The sequence below is a fragment of the Schistocerca serialis genome, chromosome 8 (genome assembly GCF_023864345.2).
Source record: "Schistocerca serialis cubense isolate TAMUIC-IGC-003099 chromosome 8, iqSchSeri2.2, whole genome shotgun sequence".
NCBI lineage: Eukaryota > Metazoa > Arthropoda > Insecta > Orthoptera > Acrididae > Schistocerca > Schistocerca serialis.
The window spans coordinates 553,731,968-553,754,401 of NC_064645.1; the positions used below are offsets into that span (position 1 = coordinate 553,731,968).

Sequence of the window (22,434 nt, forward strand, 5' to 3'; positions counted from 1 at the left end):
CAGATGATACTATACTGGGGCAAGCCTTAACAAATGTTTTGAAGGAGTGTGAATTACAGGAACAAACAGGACCACCTGATAAAGTAATAGCAGAACAAGAGATGTTGTACCTTGCTAAAGATTTTGAAATTCCAAAACCTAAAAAGCCACCTGATGAAACAAAACGTTGTCAAGATCTGAATAGCATAGTGAAAGATGTAGAAGATAGGAGGCCTAAAAAGCCACCAGACTTAAGTGACTGTTTTATGAACCCTAAAAGACTTCCTTGTTAATAAAGAGACTGGGGGCAGGATGCTGTATTTGTATATATCATTAATATTATGCATGACTTTATTATTATTGTATCTGAGTGTTACCTGAATGTGAATTACTGTTTTGTTGATCTTGAGACCTGGGGCAGGTTGTTCTTTGTTTTATTATTTATTTTGCTTGGGAACTGTTTATTTTCAATTGAATACATATTGTTGCCAGCCTAATTATGAAGATAGGGGCATGTAGTGTGGCCGCCTTCCTGCTTGCGTCCGCCGTCCTCTTCACCAGGCACCACAACCCACTCATCAGGGCACTCGCCTCATTCCCCGACCGCACGCTCGTAAGTGGCACACCTATCATACTGTTGCTTTCGCCGAGAACCTACGAAGGGCGTTCGAAAACTGATGCATTCCTCCCCCCTCCCCCCCCCCCACCCCATATTTTATCGGCCAATTTCACTTGATGAAATGTGGAATTTGTTTGCGCCCATCATGGAATATTCCCGCTTCAAGCCGTATAGTTCCATGGTGTTCCGCTAGGAATCGGCGCTGTACGTTGTTTTCAAAATGGGTTCTGTAACGGAGGTGCGTTCGAAGCAGAACTGTCATTGAGCGTCTCAGATGTCCATAGCCGCTTGCAGAATGTCTGTCGAGACCTGGCAGTGAACAAAAGCACCTTGCCTCATTGGGCGAAGCGTCTCTCATCATCGTAACAAGGTCGCGCAGACCTGACCGATTTACCGCGTGCCGTCCACAGCTGCGATGTCTGCAATGGTGGAACGTGCGGACACTCACATTCCAAGTGATCGACGAATCACAATCAACCACTTTTCTGCTAAACTGGACTTCTCTGTTGGTAGTGTTGACACACTCATCCACCAGTTGCGGTACTCAAAGATGTGTGCCCGCTGCGTTTCTCGCAGCCTATCAGAAGACCATAAACAGCAACGAAAGACTATCGGTGTGGAATGCTTGCTTATTATGACGCTGATCATGCCAGTTTTTTGTCGAACATCGTCACGGGCGGTGAACCATCGGTTCATCAGTTAGAAACCGGAAACAAGAGGGCAATCCAAGGAGTGGCGCCTCACCACTATAAGTCCGAAGAAAAAGTTCAAAGCTGTACCTTCAACCGGTAAAGTCATGATCACGGTGTTCTGGGACTCTGAAGGGTTTCTTCTGTTTGAAGTCCTCCCTCATGGTTCAACGATCATCTCTGAAGTGTATTGTGGCCGGCCAATGTGACTGAGCGGTTCTAGGCACTTCAGTCCAGAACCGCGCTGCTGCTAAGGTCTCGGGTTCGAATCCTGCCTCGGGCATGGATGTGTGTGATGTCCTTAGGTTAGCTAGGTTTAAGTAGTTCTAAGTCTAGGGGACTGATGACCTCAGATGTTAAGTCCCATAGTGCTTAGAGCCATCTGAACCATTTTGAAGTGTATTGTGCTACACTCAGCAAATTGAAGAAACGACCTCAGGGTGTCTGTCGCTACAAAAAAATGCAAACGAAGTTTTCCTTAATCATGACAACGCAGCGCCTCACGTAAGTCCGCACACACAAAAGGAGCTCACAGAACTTCAATGAACTGTTGTGCTTCATCCACGCTACAGCCCGAATCTTACACTTTCCAACTTACCTCTGTTCGCTCCAATGAAGGATACACTCCGCGGGATTGATGCAGCAAGACGTTGGCTCCGACATCGACCAGTAGAGCGGTAACGTGTGGACGTACAAACCCTGCCAGTAAGGTGGCGTGAGGTCGTCACATTAAACGAAGATTATATTGAAGAAATAGGGCTTTTAGCCAAAAGAATGGGGAGTAATATGGTGTGTTGGAATCTTGAATGAAACCAACCTGCTTTCAGAAAAAAGTGTTGCATTACTTATTGAAAGCCCCTCCTATCTCCTGAATTAGTCTTTTGTTCATGATAAGGAAATATGACTTTCAGAAACAGAACAAGAGGCAAAGATTTGTCCCCTTAAGGCTGAATTAGAAATCGCGAATTTGGAATTATGTAAGCTAAGGGAGGAATAGGACCCTGGGCGCTGGGAAAAGGTAGCAAGCAAAGGGCGAAAAAGGGAAACAATTGATAAAACTTCTGAAATTCAGTAAGCAAATCAGTTTGGCTACAGCTTAAGGAGAAATGAGGGACAGAGTACCAGGTCACAAGTTTTGTGAAACCAAGTGCTAGCCTTAGCAAGGTGACAGAAAACTTAGGTTAGCTATGCAAGGACTTTGAGAAGGAAGATCAGGTAATTATAGTTGGGGGAGCAGGAAACAGCCTGGCTATGAATCCTAGATATAGTGTTAGGAGTGACCTGGATAAAATAGGAGCAGAAACTTGGCACACGAATGTGGGGTTTGTGGAGATCTTTCAGCGCCATGATCAGCCCTGGGTAAACACTGCTGTAAGGCGTATTAACACTGAGCTGAACAGGATGCTCCAGACACCGGCAAAGTGTCACACGGGTGTTGTTCCAGATGATGCTATTGGTAGGTGGGGTTAACTACACATGGCCTGCACCTTAATAGGAAGGGGAAAGACAAGTTGGCTTCTCTATTAGCAGATGCTGTAAGGGGGGACACAGTCACCCCCAAGTATTTGACTTCCTCCGTACTACCCATATCTGAGAGGCTTTCCCCTATCCACCATCTGGGGAGGCGCCTGATGGAGGGTCAAACATCACACGAGATTATTATTATTACTATGTCATCAGCATATTCGATATGATGCATCTTCCTACCACTGAAATAGATGTGTATTGTTCGATTCAATATTTGCATCACATAAATGTAGATTATAATTACGTTACATTGCTGCTGGAACACATTTTCCTCACTTTTTCTTAGACAGTTGCTACCTGTTACTCCATCAGAGGAATTTATGTGCGCTGCATTGTTGCAATACAGATATTCAAATTATCCAATTTCTGTAATTTCAGTTCGATACCAGATCGTTCTAATCGGATTCAACCAGTCAGTCTTAACGTTGATTTCAGATTATGACTCTCATCATATGATAGACTCGGTAAACCACATTCCTAATCGGACCGTTGAATCTAGATCACTTATCTACGACAGGGCCTGAATTCTTAAACACTGTGGAAAACACTGACACAATGTGCTTATTGCAAATACCTTATTTAAATATAAATATATGAAGTAACGAGATAACAGCTTATTTAAAGGACCACAGCCCCATCCATCAGAGCAGAGCAGTGCAAGATTGTTTGCAGGGTCAAGATAGGATAAAGCTGTCGCCGTTTGTTCCACGATCAACCCAATAGGGGATATGTGGGCAGAGGTAACGAGGTAAGTGCCATGTGTACCTACAAATACAAGCGACCTTTGGACGAATATAGAAAACGTATAGTGGGAAGTAAACCATCACGCTACACTATCAAGGACCTTAGTGGAATCAATGCGCCGACGCCTTCGAGAAATTTCACGTAATGATGGTGCGTGGGTTGGTTGCTAAAAGTATACTCGTCCACGAAACCCATGTGGACAATTATCTGACAATTGGGCAAGTTTTTCTTTGTCGCAGCTCTTTAGTGTACAAGTCCATTTACTTTCAGTCTCCTCCTCACCATTCTTGCAATGCAAGGTAACTGAAAAATCTCATTCACTCGACGCCAACTGAGGAATTGATTGGCGCATCTGTTGTTCAACAGACAGCAGTCGTTACTCTCACTGGTATCAATGACTGTGTATGTATGTTTTCGGGCTCACGCATAATCTGAATCAATAATATTAAAATTAGATACAAGCAACAATAAATATTGCGTCAAATATAACTGTAAAGTATTTTAATACAGTGGCTAGTTACTACAAACTGAATTTTTACCCAACCCATGTCTTCATATTAAGTTAAATAAGTAAGATGTATTAACTCCATAATATCGTTAGCAGAGATAATGCGCTCTTGTTGTAGCGGCTCGCGACAATTGCAGCGATTAGCAGTGCCCAATGCCACCGCGATTTGTCTATGTTGGCTGAGCGTGGACACTGCAGCAGACGCTTCGCCATAAACAGAAAGAAATCATCTTGGCTGTGACTGTGGTGAGCGGACATCAATGTCTGCATGTTCTTATAGTAACAAACGTGAGATTCTACTCACAGGTGCCATTGAGCAATTGGAACGGATATCATGTCATTAGCCATCAGAATATTAACCAGTGAGCCGGCCGGAAGGGCCGAGAAATTCTAGGCGCTACAGTGTAGAACCGCGCGACCGCTACGGTGGCAGTTTCGAATCCTGCCTCGGGCATGGATGTGTGTGATGTCCTTAGGTTAGTTACGTTTAAGTAGTTCTAAGTTCTATGGGACTGATGATCTCAGAAGTTAAGTCCTGTAGTGCTCAGAGCACCCCCCCTCCCCCCCCCCCCCCCCCCCCCCCCCCCCACGCAGTCACACTGTATTCCGGCTGTGGAGGGTTCGTCGAACGATGACGTGCGTCTAGCGCTGAAAACTTCCGATGCCCCGTCGAGACCTGAAAAATTATTCAGGATGTTTCAGGAGAATAGTAAATATTGTAAGTGGGTAGTAGTACAGATAAATTGCAGAAAAATGCCATATAACATGTGTCCAATATTTATTGAGTACATACAGCTCGGTTCAATGTATTTTCGTTTCGTTTGTTGGTCCTTACAGGACACTGTTGTCTTCACTTCCTTGAAAATGAGACTCCAGCGTTATTGGAAGAGGTTCCTTTTGCTACAAGAATGTGTATGTTCCTCCAGCATGACGGGGCTCCTGCACATTCTAGTTGTCAGGATACACATCGTCCAAACCTACTATTTTGTATGGGCACTTTTCTTGGCCACCGAGGTCCCCTGACCTTATCTCTTTGGATTTTTGCCTGTGGGGATGGTTGAAAGGCGAAATCTATAAAGAAAAAGGAGACTCAAGAGCCGATTTGATCGTACGGATTAAGAATAGTGCAGCCCTCATAAAAGAACGAAAAGACGACGTCAGAAAAGCTACACGTGGTGTTATCAAGAAAATTCAAAAGTGGATTGAAGTTGGTGGGGGAATTTTTTAAAATCAACTTAGAACGTCTTCACTTGCCTTTGCTTTGAGTTTGTTAAGGTACTGACAGCTGTATATCTGTAATGAATAAAAAGTGGACACATTTATATGGAATTTTTTTATGCAATTCGTCAATACTATCACCTGTTATAATATCTGCTATTCCTCCTGAAATACCCTGTATATGCATATATGTGTGGTGTCTGTTTTTTCAGACATGTCCGAAAGAACAGACACCACACACACACACATATTTCTATCTTAAGTGCTATTCGGAAAATGTTTGGCACCTCAGTGATAGTGCCGGACTGGAGCTGCATCAACCTACTCATTTCACTAGATGTTGCTGTAATTTTCTGAACCATTCGTGTTTAATAAGAGAGCGACAGTGTCTCTCATCGTTTACTTTGTAGAACACCTGCTCCTTTCTGTCCTAGCCTACATTACAGCAATGAGTGATTGCTCACATTCTTGATCGCTCTCTGGATGTGCTACTGCAACTGTAGCCCAATATTCCAATCCCGCTGGAAAGTATATTTCAAGTCAGATGGTTTGGCTCCTCCTCTACTGTCGTTTAAAACGATCACAACGAAATGAAGTGTAGGAATCCTACGAAACCCTTGAGTTCATACTGCGGTGTTGTACAGATGAAAAAAGTAGTTTTTCACAATTATCAGGTGACAGATGGAGTTTGTCAGATTCCACTAATTACGACAGCATTATTAATTGTTGGTTCACAGGCACTTTCCTGCCGCTTATTGCAATTGTTTTTTAATGGTAGAGCTGGAAGAATAGAAACATCAGATTTTCGAGATATGGAATATTCGAATTCACCTTAAGTCTTCACGTTTCGAGCAAGGGCAGAATATTCGTCAAAAAAGCTGACAAGAAGAAACCAGGTCATGCCTGACTTCTGGCAGATGTGCCAATGACAGTGATCTCAATAATAATATTTTACAGCAAAGATGCGTTACCAACTCAACCACTGGAGATGCTCAAAAATTCTGAATGGTGCCTGGTGAATACGCTTTCAAGGTTTCTGTCAGATTAAGACAGTAAAACACTAATATTTGGCACAGTTATTAATTTATGACGTTTCGTTTGCACTCAGTGCGTCGATGTATTACAAGTAATTAAACTCTAGCCCCTAAACCTAGCTAGAGAAATGCGAATAAGACTCACTGAAATATAATGGCGATATTCCGGCCCTTGCCAGACACGACTTTGAGACGAAGCAATAGTCAGTTACGATGTCACTCACAGGACACATCAGCTGGTATCCTTCCTGGCAGTAAAACTGAAACTTGTCAGCAACACAGAATTTATTTGGCAACTCTGCGACGGTTGAGTTACTTCCCTGATGGCACAGAACTATCCTACTAAATTCACTAGGTATTATGGTGTCATTTCAATTGAATAATGTGATTATCTCTTAAGAAGTGATATAAGGATATCAGTTAATGTTTTTGAGTTCACGAAAGTCGTTCCACACGGGATATTACTACTACTCTCGTCTCTTATGCAGCGATTTATGTGTCATAGTGGCTACTGTGCCGATAAGTAACTCACAGACCTTCCACCTTTTCGCTAGGTTCGAGGTAAGCCGGCACGGTAACTCAGCGTGTTCGGTCAGAGGGTTAGCTGCCCTCTGTAATAAAAAACTAATTTAATCCATCAACAACGAACTTAAACGGACGTCTTACGACGTCCGCCCCGAGCAGATGCAACGAACAAAAGCGAACAAAATGAGATTAAAAAAAAAAAGAAAAGGTAACGTGCTTGCCTGCTGGTTACAAGCTGCTTTCGTTCGCCTTTCGAGACTCGCTGAAAGCCGTATTTTTAATTCTTTTGTAGCAGAGCTACAAGGAGGCAGATAGAAACTCAATAAGGAAATCGTAAGACAACGCTCGAGAAAATTCGTCTTGCTACTTTCAGTACCCCTTAGCGTCAGAGTGAAGACCTTGTGGTACTGCAATATTCATAATGGCACTTTTGTTTTCTGCTGACCTATTTTTTGTGCTGTGAAACATAATTTTATCTATGAACTGCCACATTTTCATAATACTGGATTATTTTACAGGACATGAAGTAAATTGAGACTTTTTCGAAGTCAAAAGTCGGCAATATCCGATTAATTTGTGTTAAAATAGGTAAAATCGTCTTACAGACACTTAATGCTTCATTACGATAGACTGCTGTCGTGAAGTTGCCGTAGTAAATCGATTTTAATTTGTATTAGTAAAGTGAATATTTAATTTATCTTTGATGATTACAGTTGTGTTCAATAAACTAAGGGAAAACCAATTATATCTGAACAGTATATTCTTTCACAATATCTAAAACAATCTGACAATGCTAAAGTAGTTTACAAATTCTGCACCTGTAGAAACCTACTGGTTCTAACAAAGTTATTAAACAAGAGTAGTTTAAAGAGCATTTTCGTCTAGAAATGAATTGCCTTGACGGTAGATCGATGAAGAACGGGAAAGCTAAAATGTTACGAGTATACGATATAAGGGACAAGTGCCCGAGAGATGACTTCCCTATCAATCTCCTCGATAGTTTTGTTTCTCAAATCAACAGACTGCGTTTCATGCATTAGCACCCGTGATGTAGTTTTGTCGGTCGATTTGAAGAGGTGTCTCAATTGTTGGCAACAAATTCCAGCTGTGATGGACGCACCCTTGTGGAAGAATTCGTAGTGCAAAACACACTTTTGAAGCTATCAGATGGAAAATATAATGTTCACACTACTCTTTTCTTGAGGTTACGTCTTTTCGGGGGCTCAGCCTTTCATTTCTTATTAGGAAGTTAACGATAAAGGCATCATAACCCGTCACCAGTAATGTTATTGCATACGAATGCTCAATGAGTGACCTGATGACGTTCAAGCAAAACTACAATAATAGTCACTCCTTTGGTTTTTGTTGTTCCGAGGTAGAGCATGCAGAACTCCCACACCAGACTTATGAACCTTTCCTATTGAATGCAAATGTCGCATGATGGTTAAATGGTAATCTATCACTTATATCAGTTGTCGAGACTTTCTTAATGTGGAGAATCATTCATGCTGGACAGATCTTTGTTGAAACAAGAGTATCTTTTTGTGGCGTATATTTCCCAAAAGCACTCGCTTCACACGCAGTTCAAATCTTTCGAGCTGCCCCCACTGCATTCACCCCTCTGTTATACCAAAGGTAAATACTGTGTTACAGATGTTACACTTTTTTCCACTTGCGACCCAATTATACAACGCTTAACCATAGTCATGGGTGACTGGAATTCGTCAGTAGGAAAAAGGAGAGAAGGAAACATAGTAGGTGAATATGGATTGGGGCTAAGAAATGAAAGAGGAAGCCGCCTGGTAGAATTTTGCGCAGAGCATAACTTAATCATAGCTAACACTTGGTTCAAGAATAATGAAAGAAGGTTGTATACATGGAAGACCCCTGGAGATACTAAAAGGTATCAGATTATATAATGGTAAGACAGAGATGTAGGAACCAGGTTTTAAATTGTAAGACATTTCCAGGGGCAGATGTGGACTCCGACCACAATCTATTGGTTATGAACTGTAGATTAAAACTGAAGAAACAGCAAAAAGGTGGGAATTTAAGGAGATGGGACCTGGATAACCTGAAAGAACCAGAGGTTGTACTGAGTTTCAGTGAGAGCATAAGGGAACAATTGACAGTAATGGGGGAACGAAATACAGTAGAAGAAGAATGGGTAGCTTTGAGGGATGAAATAGTGAAGGCAGCAGAGGATCAAATAGGTGAAAAGACGAGGGCTAGTAGAAAACCTTGGATAACAGAAGAAATATTGAATTTAATTGATGAAAGGAGAAAATATAAAAATGCAGTAAATGAAGCAAACAAAAAGGAATACAAACGTCTCAAAAATGAGATCGACAGGAAGTGCAAAATGGCTAAGCAGGGATGTCTAGAGGACAAATGTAAGGATGTAGAGGCTTATCTCACTAGGGGTAAGATAGATATTGCTTACAGGAAAATTAAAGAGGCCTTTGGAGAAAGGAGAACCACTTGCATGAATATCAAGAGCTTAGATGGAAACCCAGTTCTAAGCAAAGAAGGGAAAGCAGAAAGGTGGAAGGACTATATAGAGGGTCTATACAAGGGCGACGTACTTGAGGACAATATTATGGAAATGGAAGAGGACGTAGATGAAGATGAAATGGGAGATATGATACTGCGTGAAGAGTTTGACAGAGCACTGAAAGACCTGAGTCGAAACAAGGCCCCAGGAGTAGACAACATTCCATTAGAACTACTGACGGCCTTGGGAGAGCCAGTCCTGACAAAACTCTACCATCTGGTGAGCAAGATGTATGAGACAGGCGAAATACCCTCAGACTTCAAAAAGGATATAATAACTCCAATCCGAAAGAATCAGGTGTTGACAGATGTGAAAATTACCGAACTATCAGTTTAATAAGTCAGAGCTGCAAAATACTAACGCGAATTCTTTACAGACGAATGGAAAAACTGATAGACCGACCTCGGGGAAGACCAGTTAGGAGTCCGTAGAAATGTTGGAACACGGGAGGTAATACTGACCCTACGAGTTATATTAGAAGAAAGATTAAGGAAAGGCAAACCTACTTTTCTAGCATTTGTAGACCTAGAGGGAAAGCTTTTGACAATGTTGATTGGAATACTCTCTTTCAAATTCTGAAGGTGGCAGGGGTAAAATACAGGGAGTGAAAGGCTATTTACAATTTGTACAGAAAGCAGATGGCAGTTATAAGAGTTGAGGGGTATGAAAGGGAAGCAGTGGTTTGTAAGGGAGTGAGACAGGATTGTGGCCTATCCCCGGTGTTATTCAATCTGTATATTGAGCAAGCAATGAAGGAAACAAAAGAAAAGTTCGGAGTAGGTATTAAAATCCACGGAGAAGAAATAAAATCTTTGAGCTTCGCCGATGACATTGTAATTCTGTCAGAGACAGCAAAGGACTTGGAAGAGCAGTTGAACGGAATGGACAGTGTCTTGAAAGGAGGATATAAGATGAACATCAACAAAAGCAAAACAAGGATAATGGAATGTAGTCTAATTAAGTCGGGTGATGCTGAGGGAATTAGATCAGGAAATGAGGCACTTAAAGTAGTAAAGGAGTTTTGCTATTTGGGGAGCAAAATAACTGATGATGGTCGAAGTAGAGAGGATATAAAATGTAGACTGGCAATGGCAAGGAAAGCGTTTCTGAAGAAGAAAAATTTGTTAAAATTGAGTATAGATTTAAATGCAGGAAGTCGTTTATTAAAGTATTTGTATGGAGTATAGCCATGTATGGAAGTGAAACGTGGACGATAAATAGCTTACACAAGAAGAGAATAGAAGCTTTCGAAATGTGGTGCTACAGAAGAATGCTGAAGATTAGATGGGTAGATCACATAACTAATGAGGAGCTATTGAATAGAATTGGGGAGAAGAGGAGCTTGTGGCACAACTTGACTAGAAGAAGGGATCGGTTGGTAGGAGATGTTGTGAGACATCCAGGGATCACCAATTTAGTATTGGAGGGCAGCGTGGAGGGTAAAAATCGTAGAGGGAGACCAAGAGATGAATACACTAAGCAGATTCAGAAGGATGTAGGCTGCAGTAGGTACTGGGAGATGAAGAAGCTTGTACAGGATAGAGTAGCATGGAGAACTGCATCAAACCAGTCTCAGGACTGAAGACCACTACAACAACAAGTGTGCAACAAGATTTTCAAGTGTGCAAAGTGCAATGCTTAACTGCAAGATGAAAACTACAACTTCAAATTCGAAAATGACAGTTGATACATAAACTGACAGCGTCGTGCCGCGTTCACCTGGGCAGCGCCCGATTCCAGGCGGCGGGTGGCGTCTGGCACGTGGTCGGTAGCAGCTACATGGCGAGGAAACGCTCGAGCGTATACTGCACTGTTCGCGACTCTACCACGAGCTGTCCTGCGGAATTGTTTCTGAAAGTATTTGTTATTAGTAATGGGTAGAGTGTGAAGCGAGTTATCTTCGATGTTCAATCACATTCATACCTTTAGACGACGGTGGAAATGTGGTAAAGAGAGATACTGTTGGACGCGAACACGCGACTAAAGTTTAGAATGAACGACGATTACCACTTTTATTTAGGACATGAGAGAAGGGTCTGGGGCAAAGATAGCAGGGGTCGTCTTCCGAGGCCTGACCTCAATGTCCCATTCCCGCCCTCCGAGAGACAAGGAAGGAAAGCGGTTCGGCATGATCAAGAGAACTTTATTGGATAAATAAATTCAATTATTTATGAATACACACACACACACACACACACACACATATATATATATATATATATATATATATATATATATATATATATATATATATATATATATATATATATGGTGTTACAAAAAGGTACGGCGAAACTTTCAGAAAACATTCCTCATACACAAATAAAGAAAAGATGTTATGTGGACATGTGTCCGGAAACGCTTAATTTCCATGTTAGAGCTCATTTTAGTTTCGTCAGTATGTTCTTCCACCTACGCTCAATGGAGCACGTTATCATGATTTCATACGGGATACTCTACCTGTGCTGCTGGAACATGTGCCTTTACAAGTACGACCCAACAAGTGGTTCATGCACGATGGAGCTCCTGCACATTACAGTCGAAGTGTTCGTACGCTTCTCAACAACAGATTCGGAGACCGATGGATTGGTAGAGGCGGACCAATTCCAAGGCCTCCACGCTCTCCTGACCTCAACCCTCTTGACTTTCATTTATGGGGACATTTGAAAGCTCTTGTCTACGCAACCCCGGTACCAAATGTAGAGACTCTTCATGGTTGTGTTGTGGACGGCTGTGACACAATACGCCATTCTCCAGGGCTGCATCAGGGATTCGATGCGACGGAGGGTGGACGCATGTATCCTCGCTAACGGAGGACATTTTGAACATTTCCTGTAACAAAGTGTTTGAAGTCACGCTGGTACGTTCTGTTGCTGTGTTTCCATTCCATGATTAATGTGATTTGAAGAGAAGTAATAAAATGAGCTCTAACATGGAAAGTAAGCGTTTACGTACACATGTCCACATAACATTTCCTTTCTTTGTGTGTGAGGGATGTTTCCTGAATGTTTGGCCGTACCTTTTTGTAACACCCTGTATATAGTTTTATTCTGGTATTTGTTGTTTTTAAGTGGATCCTACAACCGCCGCCAGAGGTTTCCGAGTCTTCTTCGCGTAATGAATGTAAGGAGGACTCCCTCTAAACCGTTTTCTCTGAGGATCAGTTGTGTTCCGTGAGTAATTTTCAAATGTGCCTTCTGGTACTCGGTACGCCTCAAAGGGCAGGAGGATCCTCGAACAATGTGCCTAGATAATTCAATGAAATAGCTCTTGGTGAGACAAGCATGAATGAGCTTGGTGATGTCTAGCGGGACAACGGAACAGATATAGTCCAAAGAAACAATGAGTGAACCTTGTTTTGTTTGTGTGCGGAAAAGTCTATGTTGGAATGAATGGACGATCAACCAACGCCAGGAACACCGAACACAAGCGGAATTGTAGATCGGGGCAGATAGAGGAGTCAGTCGTGGCGGAGCATGTGCTGTTTGAGGCCGACCGCATAGCAAAATTGGCCGACGCCGAAATTCTTGTAGAAAAGAGTTGACACAAGTGTTTTATTGTTCAGGGGAGCTATAGAAATATACAGACATGACAACAGATTCAACAAGAACGAAGAAAGCTTCATGGTGAACTAATCCTGGATTCCATTACTGCCGCGATCGACCATTGCAGGTAGCAAGCGGAGAATCGCAGCGGAAATGACCACGGTCCTTGGAGGTCGGCGTGCCAGGTACATATAATCTGCGGCCGCGAGCTCGACACTAGTCCACCTTAGTAATGGAGGGTGAAGCTTTAATAATGTTTGTCGCTTGTGGTGGCAAAACGTGTGAAAAATAATCAAACCAACGTTGGCTGAAGAACCCGAGACAGAAGCCAACAACAAATTGCCAAAATTTTTATGGTTTACTTATGTGCAATGGAAATAACGCAACAATAATTTTGTATGCCAGACCAAATTTTATGTGCACAAAAGTTTTGCATGTATGTCAGTACTTAAACACGTGGTTTCCGGAACCCATATGATGGTAAGGGAAACATATTACAGAACACTGCTCCGTGGTACATCATTTTATAAAGTACTTTTCCCTATCACACACGATTTTACGCTAGTATTTTACACGTACAAATAGTGTAACTTTGAACCTCTGCATCTCTCAAACATATAAAGGTATAAAAAAAACTTTCGAGGTTATTCGAGATAACGATCTGTGGAAGATATCTTAAGTTCAGCCATTTGCTGTCCATAGCCATCTGGCAACCATCGGCTCGGTTTTAGTACGAAAAAATAGCAAAAACCTTTTTATTTGGCGTTTTCTAAGGAACCACCCATGAAGTAACGATGCCTCCATGAGTCTCATAAAGCCCGAAGTCAACCAAGTCAAGCTGAAGAAGAACCAATCGATTTTCTACATTTCCCTTAACAGGAGGAAGAGTGTAATATTGACACTTGGACTCTGTTCTGCAGGATAGTGACTTTAAGAAGATACTTCTGTTTGGTATACAAATTGTCTCAAGTCCAAGGGCTACAATTTCTGTCACCAATGGAACCCGAGGTATGAGTTACGGAAGAATAGCGTTTTTATGCCCGGCGTTTTGGAACATACTAGGTAGTGCATGCTGCACCGACGGCTATTCTTTCACGCAAACTTACAATTTCACAGGTAAAACAACGACCTTCAATAACTTTTAATATTCGATTATCACTTTAACTTTCGTTGTACATGATCATATTCAGTCGCTGGTTTAGCACTTCGTGATTCTCAGTGTACTGCACACTTCCTCCATAGGAAACATGGAAAATCAACAGCTAAATAAAAATTTAATTTAAAATACACTCAAACACTTGCCAAGCCCATTACTACCACTACGTTGTGTCTAAGCTGTGTAGGCTCCACGTTTCATAGCCGCATTGTCCTGGCCAAGCGGCTGTTGCACATCAGCCAGTAAGTGAGCGCCGCGTGATACCGAGTGAGTGAACTGCCAAATGCGTGCTTTCGCGTGAGCGTGCAAATTAGTGACGTAGGAGAACGCTACTCATACCGATTGTTCCCAGATGAGATGCACAGATGTGAAATGTTTACGATATGCTTGGTGCACAATCCGGCAAGCCACTCTTGTGTGGTCAGACGAGCATGGTTGCCATTACGACCCCCTGCATCCCTACGCCAAGACACTGTCACATCCGAATGCCTCATACATCTGTATATTGCACTATTGGACCAGCCACCCAAAAGGAGTCCCACAACGATGCCTCTTTCGAAAACCGGCAATGCTAATAACGCTGTATCACATGAGTATGTGGCACTTCCGTTTTCATCACTGTGATCACTCGTTATGCAACGCTGTTCGCGCTATGTCTATACTTTATCAGGTCTGGTAGTAGCAGTAAATATTAACAAAACACGAATGCGTTCAGGTGGTCTTTCTACCTGTCGCAGAGAATTGCACCGCTGACAGTTCACATACCTCCCTGACGAAGAGTATGTGAATGGCATCCAACCATGTCGTCTGTGAACTTCACTTCTTCTGTCAGGCATTGTAGATGTAGGAGAGGTACCATAAGATTTTATTTATTAAATCGAAAAAATCATGTTGTAACTGTGAAACTTGGTGAAGGTTCTACTGCCTACATATTCACCATTCAATGCGACACTTCATCCTGACTACAGATGACTTATCCTCGACCCTGATACAGAAGCCAATAGTTGGCTGCGAGGGACATGTTTCCAATATCACCTGAGCATCAGTCTAGAAGTTACTCTGATGCAACAGTCTAGTCATCCCAGGAAACAGCAAGCAATCACTGGGTGCTTTGTGAAGAGAAAATGGGGAGGGGGATGTGTTAAGAAAAATTTGATAACCCAAAGAAGCAGCATGTCTGACTGTGTCTTGTACAGCTTGAGCTGGGGAGTTGTCCTAGAGCAAAAACACTGCCTTGGATACCACCCACCACACTTTGCCTTGACAGCCTCCTGTAAATTTGTCAGCAGATTACTATGATGGTTTGTCTCTTACAAGTATAATTTGTTAGTACCACACCATGGCAGTCCTAGAAAACATTCGGTATTATCTGATATGTATAAAGCAATGTGTATATGTGTATGTCTGGGAACTTGTCCCAAACCGCTGCATCGATTTCAACCAGATTCAGGAGAAACAACAAGCCCTATAAGTATCACCACTGTATGGTTTATAACCTGCTAGTTCCAATAGGAGCTGATATACATGAACAGCCCCTGGCATACAGACAGCCTTGCATGACAGGCATATTGCGTGGAAATCGTACCTACCTGCCAAATCAATCTGCTTTCCAGGGTAGTCTACACACATGTTATGGCAAGAAACAGTGTTTTGGCTTCAATATGAAGGCTGTCCTGCATGACAGGCATGTTGTGTTCGAGTATTAATGGCGTGCTTTTCCGAAGTGCTTTCTATGGCAGCCTGTGCGTCAATGGAAAACAAATGATTTTCATGCTCCTGATGTATAGCCTGCCCTGCATAACAGGCATGTCGTGGGAATAGTATTGATTTCCTTTACTTTGTACTACTGGGACGACATATGATGATGAGGTAGATAAAGGAGGGCATGGACAGAGCGAGGGGGAGGAAGAAATGGACAGAGGAGTGGGGGACGAGATGCATAAGGAAGATGGAAGGTATACAGCTGTTGTGAGTAGGTGGAGAAGGAAGAGGGGGAGACTTAAATGAGTGGTGACTGAACAAAATAATATCGTCATCAAAAGGTCCAACATTACAAACAGTTAAGAGATGCAAGTGAGATGAAACAGGCAAGTGAGGTGGCTGTGATTACACAAAGTGCAAAAATTTAACATGGCACATGAAACAGTAACAGCTGAAATTAAGAAAAAGATGGGGCATACCAGCAGGAGGGGTTATTTACTGCGTGGCTTGACAGGGACTATGAGTAATAACTGTAGCTTGAAGTGGCGAGTAAGGGAGCTGTGTCTGATCACTCACTGCTAAGCTTGTGCAAATTGACATATTTTTATGAATTTCCATTATTTCAAGATAGATTATTTCCTCCCTTTGAGGATGTGATGTAGGACTTCATGCTGCACATTATAACTATGGCCTTCTTTAGGCAGATGGTGTGCAAAAGTAGTCTCCTCTCCTAAGTTTCCAACTTCTACAGTTTTCCTTCAAGTAAGTGGATAATACCTTTCCAGACTATACTGGATTCTCCAAAATTACCAATAATTTTTTATGGACTAATCTTTTCCAAACATGAAGTGCTGTCTTTAAAATTGGGAAATAATGATCAGTAATGTTGTCCACATGAAGTGATGTTTTTAAGTTCCTGGATATGAGCTTTCCGGTCATATTCAGAGAGATTTTTCCTAAAAAAGAAATAGTGCAGCATTTATTGAGGTATTGATAAGGTGTGTCGAGAACGGGGTAAAGAAAAGAAGAGACCTGTTTCCAATTTGTATGGGTTATGGAACCCATAAAGGTAGGAGTGTATCCACTGTCGGATGCAATTTGACTCATTGTATCTCTAATTGAGTGTGAAAGTTGACATCACTCATGGGGGGATATTAGGGGTGTATCATTGATTGAAAGACAATATGTTTAAGTGTGACTGGGAGTTTAGAATTGGCAGCTGTTAAAATGTCTGTGCTGGCAGGTTTCCTAAAAATTTTGTAAGTTTGAATGTGATCATTAATAGCTAGGGTTAGATTTAAAAAATTTATAGGATTACCCTCAAACTCCACTGTGAAATGAGATACCCTGTAGACGTACTGGTTTAAAACCTTCGAACCCACAAAAATTTCAAAGCTACACATATTTATCTTTGTGTGTGAATAAGGCGTATAGGCCGATAACCGGCTTGTAAAAAAAGTGTGTTTTCATTAGTAATGTGCAAAATATTCTGTCAAGAATCGGCGGAACAGTTAGTTAGTGTAATTACTGTTCCCAACTTCTCTTTAAAGTCCATCGATATTTACTTTGGATATACGTCTTATTAAATAGTTATTTTTTCCGATTTCGATCGTTCCTCAGTTACTTAAAAATTCATAGAGGTATATTCCATCTTCGTAACTGAATTAAAGGCAGTTTTATTTTATTTTTTGTCATGTGCATTTCGCTTCTTATATTTGTGAAGCGTTTTCAGTGGGCTGTAATACATGTTAATTTTTTGAATATAATAAATGTGATATATAGTAGCTGCAATTGTGTTGCTGTATTATGTTGCTATATTACGTTTGCTCTTGTTATTTTCTTGCTTTTGAGATTAGAAACAACTTTTGCCGCTCAAGTTTCGTGATGTTAGATTATCATTTGGTGTTCCTTACGACTTCTAACGTTTCTGATCCATGTGTCTCATCCCGGAGATGTATTTACTCGGTCCGCATATGCAAAATTGCCGGTTTACGACTTTTTTCCTACCACATTTAGTTCAACATTTCGCTTTCACTTCTTACTGTGTGTTGAATATGCGTGTTCGCATTGTGTAGTGTTGACAACTGTCACTGTGCGGTTTTGCTTCGTCTTTCGCATATTTCCTAAAGAAAGAGGATTATAAATTGCTTACAGAACAAGAAACGCACTCCAGTGACATTTACAAACAGCAAACGACAAATCAGATAAACACCAGGGACAGGTGTACGCCAGTTAAAACGTCAAGACAGAGAATCAGTGTATACGGGAATGACAGGCACAATTTTCAAAAAATAGGTATAAATAACATATAAGAAGGTGGATGTATCAAAATAGCCATTCCACGTTTCCCAAGCACCTGATAAAACATGCACATGAATCATGCAACATGATACAGAACATAAAAATCTTTAGAGTGAACACTTACAACAAAAATCTCTTCTTACAGGAAGACTTTCATTCACAAACAGTCCTTGCAATTAAAAAGGAAGAAACTCATGACCAAATCAATATAATGAATAACTAGCTGATATTATTAGCAAGTAAAACAGCAAACAGATGTGCAACATAACCATACCAGATGTGCATCTTCGTGTTTTCGTGGTGCAACGACTGCTCAGTAAATTTCTGGCGTGCAGCCGCTTCAGTTCCACTTTTCCTTCTTGTCTTTCGTCTGTGCATCGTTCAACCATCTTAAGAATGGGCCGAATGACTGATGCTCAAGCGTTGGATCCGTTCTACCAAACTCATGGACGGCGCCGCTGCGCATGCGGCCACAGACGCCAGAGACGCTGCTAGTCTGACTAGAGGTACAGCATACACTATGTGATCAAAAGTATCCGGACACCTGGCTGAAAATGACTTACAAGTTCGTGGTGCCCACCAGCGGTAATGCTGGAATTCAATATGGTGTTGACCCACCCTTAGCCTTGATGACAGCTTCCACTCTCGCAGGCGTAAGTTCAGTCAGGTGCTGGAAGGTTTCTTGGAGAATAGCAGCCCACTCACCACAGACTGCTGCACTGAGGAGACGCATCGATGTCGATCGATGAGGCCTGGCACGAAGTCGGCGTTCCAAAACATATCAAAGCGGATCTGCAGGATTCAGGTCAGGACTCTGTGCAGGCCAGTCCATTACAGGGATGTTATTGTTGTGTAACCACTCCGTCACAGGCCGTGCATTATGAACAGGTACTCGATCGCGCTGAAAGATGCAATCGCCATCCGTGAATTGCTATTCAACAGTGGGAAGCAAGGAGGTGCCTAAGATATCAATGTAGGCCTGTGCTGTGATAGTGCCACGCAAATAACAAAGGGTGCTAGCCCCTGTAACGTCTAGAAAGAAACAAAAACAACATATTATGTAGTAACGAGAAAATTATATGTATCATATTGTGTTATTGTATAAAATTATGTATTTTTTTTATTATTTATTTTTGAGAATATCTGCGTCGGCGAGTAATGAAACCGCCACAGACGATAAATGTCGAACAAAGATTAAAATAAGTAACTAGTATATAATACGTGACGAATAGCAATTTCTTTGTCTTCTTCATCAGGGAGTCGAACGAGTAAGATATCCTGTGTCGTAGTAGCGAACGCTAGTGTAGCATTCTTTTGTCGAGACTAAGAGATGTACGCCATTACGTGTGAATTCATAAAGGTGTGTAAAAAATTGAAATATTTAAAAGTTTTAATAGAGTTATGTAAATGAAAACTTGCATTATTAATTGTTAAGGCTTGCTTGCCTATTATCCCATCCTGTTGAGACATTTTTCAGTTATATAAATATTATCTGTGGTGCTGAGCTGCGTGGCGAACGAAAGAGCCGCTGCCGCGGCGTATTCAAACGACTTCCAATATAGTCTATCATACCGCAAGGAAGCGGTAAAGTAACAGTAAAATAATATTATTTCTTTTAGCTTCCAGACTTGCAGTGCAGATCAACAGATTTTATGATGTGTTGCAGGTTGACGCGGGCTGCTGATAGTATATAACTCACAGTACAAATAAGTTAATGTACCGTCAAAATCTAATAGGAATCTTGCTGTGCTCCGTTCTGGTCTGGCAAACTTTATAGTGAAAACGTATTTTTTTTAATAAGAGTCTCATGTTCTTGTGCTAGTCGTGGTATTGAATGGTGTTTTACCGAGAAACAAAATCCACTGCAAAATTTTGTGGTTGAACGATCATACGAACTGTAACATCAGTGTTCATAACCAAGTAATTCCAATTTTCAATAACTATAAAGTAGGGAAGATATGTTGATTTTTAGAATGAGTTACAGTCACGAAAAAACGTTCCTTTAATTGTAGGCCAGATACAGAACAATAAGATCTCAATATATATATTTTGCTTTGTTAAAAGGTAATGATGATAAAGAAATTCAAAGCACGGCATTATTAACAGATATTTCGCGGCTCTTTTCGTATATGCGATAATAAAAAAACGCGAAACTGTCGCCCAAAAACGCGGGGCCCTAATTTGCAGTGGCCACAAAAATTTTATGTATTTTCTTTTCAGTTTCTATTGTTATATATATATTTCAAACGTTTACTACTGAACGGAAGTCAGTACACCCAGTAGTATTCATAAAAAGCTTTAAAAATATCTTGCCTAGTGTGTGGAACGAAGCACAGAAAATTCAATACGTAATGTCATACATTCAGGGTGATGCAGCGTTGTGGGCTACGGAAGTAGCAGACAGCTGCATGACATATGAACAGTTCGAAAGGGCATTTCTATCGAAATATTGGTCGCCTTGTATACAAGAGCGGCTAAGAAAAGAAGTATATAATCCCGAACCGTACTCACCCCGTCTTGGGAATTTGAGACGGTATTTTGAAAAGTATATAAACAAAACGCGCTACTGGGACGAGCCTATATCACCAAGAGACATAATAAGACTACTAAAATCACATTTACCCATTCATATCAAAGAGAAATTAATACACGTACCAGAAAGCGACATGGAACATTTCCTGTCTGTTCTAGATTCAATAGACTTGATCCAGGAAGACGCAAAATCAGCGTGCGATCACTCACGGAATAATGGATCAGGGTGTAACCATGACAGAAATAATAATGCACAAAACCACAACCATGGAAATGGTGGGGGTGGTAACAAGCGGCAAGAGCATTCGCAAAATGGTAGTAATGGTAGAAGCCAGAACGGGTATGGGCAACCAACTTATAACAAAAGGCGTCGATTTGACGACCGGTACGAATCCGGAATGTCAGGGACCAACCGCTGGAAAAATGCGCGAGGTCAGTGGCATAGCAATTATAGTGATAGTAATCGAAATTGGCATCAGAATCAGAGAACTAGCCCAGAGCGACAGGGTAATGACCGGTATGACAACAATAGACCACCACCGCAAAACGCGCCTATTGCGCAGCAGTGGCGGCCTACAAATCAGAATGTACACATAGTGGAGGTCACGGACAAAAGCCGTCCAAGTACCTCACAAGTAAGCAACCCAACAAACTAGGATCGGCCTCGATATGCTCTCCATCGCTGGCCGAGGGGTGGAGTGAGAGCAACACGAATGATAATAATATCCCTGGAATATGTATGCTGCGATACAACGACGGTATCAGTATGGATAAAGATCTACTGAACGAACCGCACGAATGTAAGAAAGATAATAACGAAAATGTGCAAGCCATAATAGAAGCGAAAATCAATGATGTTGCAGTGAATATAATCATCGACACAGGTGCCTCAGTCAGTGTAATGAGTATAGAGTTATTTAAAGCACTGGGAAAAGGACGTAGCATACCGACTTTCCCGGTTAATAATTGTAAGGTGTCTGGAGCCATAAGTGCACAGAGCCAATTAGTTAAATACCAGGTGCAGGTAGAGATTTGTAAGGAGGGCGAAGCCATAGTGAGCTCGTTCCTCATTGTTAAAGGACTAAAGGTGGCCTGCATTCTGGGAGTAGATTTTCTCCGTGAGAGGGACGCAGTGATCGACCTCTCCTTGGGGAAGCTAAGCATAGTTAATAAAGGTAGGAGGATTGAGTTGTCTATGATGAAATCGAAGGAGGTACTTGTGCCATGTTGTAATCGAATTAATATCAAATGTAGGAACCCCTGGGTACTACACCTCGATGATTTTTCACATGTATCAGACCACTATTACCCGAATTTAGAGGATCGAAATTTTGAAACAAATGTTGAGACATTTCAAACCAAAGTGCAGGAATCTGAAGGTTTAAGCGATATCCAAAAGCAACAGTTGACGCAGCTGCTATCGGAATATACTATGGTATTTACCGACCGACCAGGAATAGTCAAAGGGTACCACTATCACATAGAGGTGATGCCCCACAAAACATACTGTCGCGCAACTTACTCCATCCCTTGGTCGAGGAGGGAAGTAGTAGCTAAAGAGATTCGGAAAATGTTAGAGTGGGATATCATTGAGCCCTCTTTCTCTCCATACAGTAGTCCTCTTGTAGCAGTGGCGAAAGCCAATGGAAAAATCAGGCTAGTGTTAGATGCGAGGGACATTAACAAAATTATTATACCTGTCCGGACTCGTCCAGAGAATTTAGATGAGCAGATACAAAAATTTCATGGAGTGCAATACTTGACCTCGGTCGATCTTAAAAGTTCATATTGGCAAATCCCAC

At 41.6% G+C, this 22,434-nt stretch overlaps 1 protein-coding gene across 1 annotated transcript in view; it reads left to right on the forward strand.

Annotated features, from left to right (window-relative positions):
- The first annotated feature begins 2,608 nt into the window (after positions 1–2,608).
- The window catches only part of LOC126417117 (lysosomal acid lipase/cholesteryl ester hydrolase-like), a 70,439-nt gene continuing 50,613 nt past the window's right edge, over positions 2,609–22,434 (forward strand). Inside the window, exon 1 of the mRNA XM_050085013.1 lies at positions 2,609–2,743. Within this exon, the coding sequence (XP_049940970.1) occupies positions 2,732–2,743 (12 nt within the window). The 5' untranslated portion in view covers positions 2,609–2,731. The remainder of the gene's footprint in view (positions 2,744–22,434) is intronic.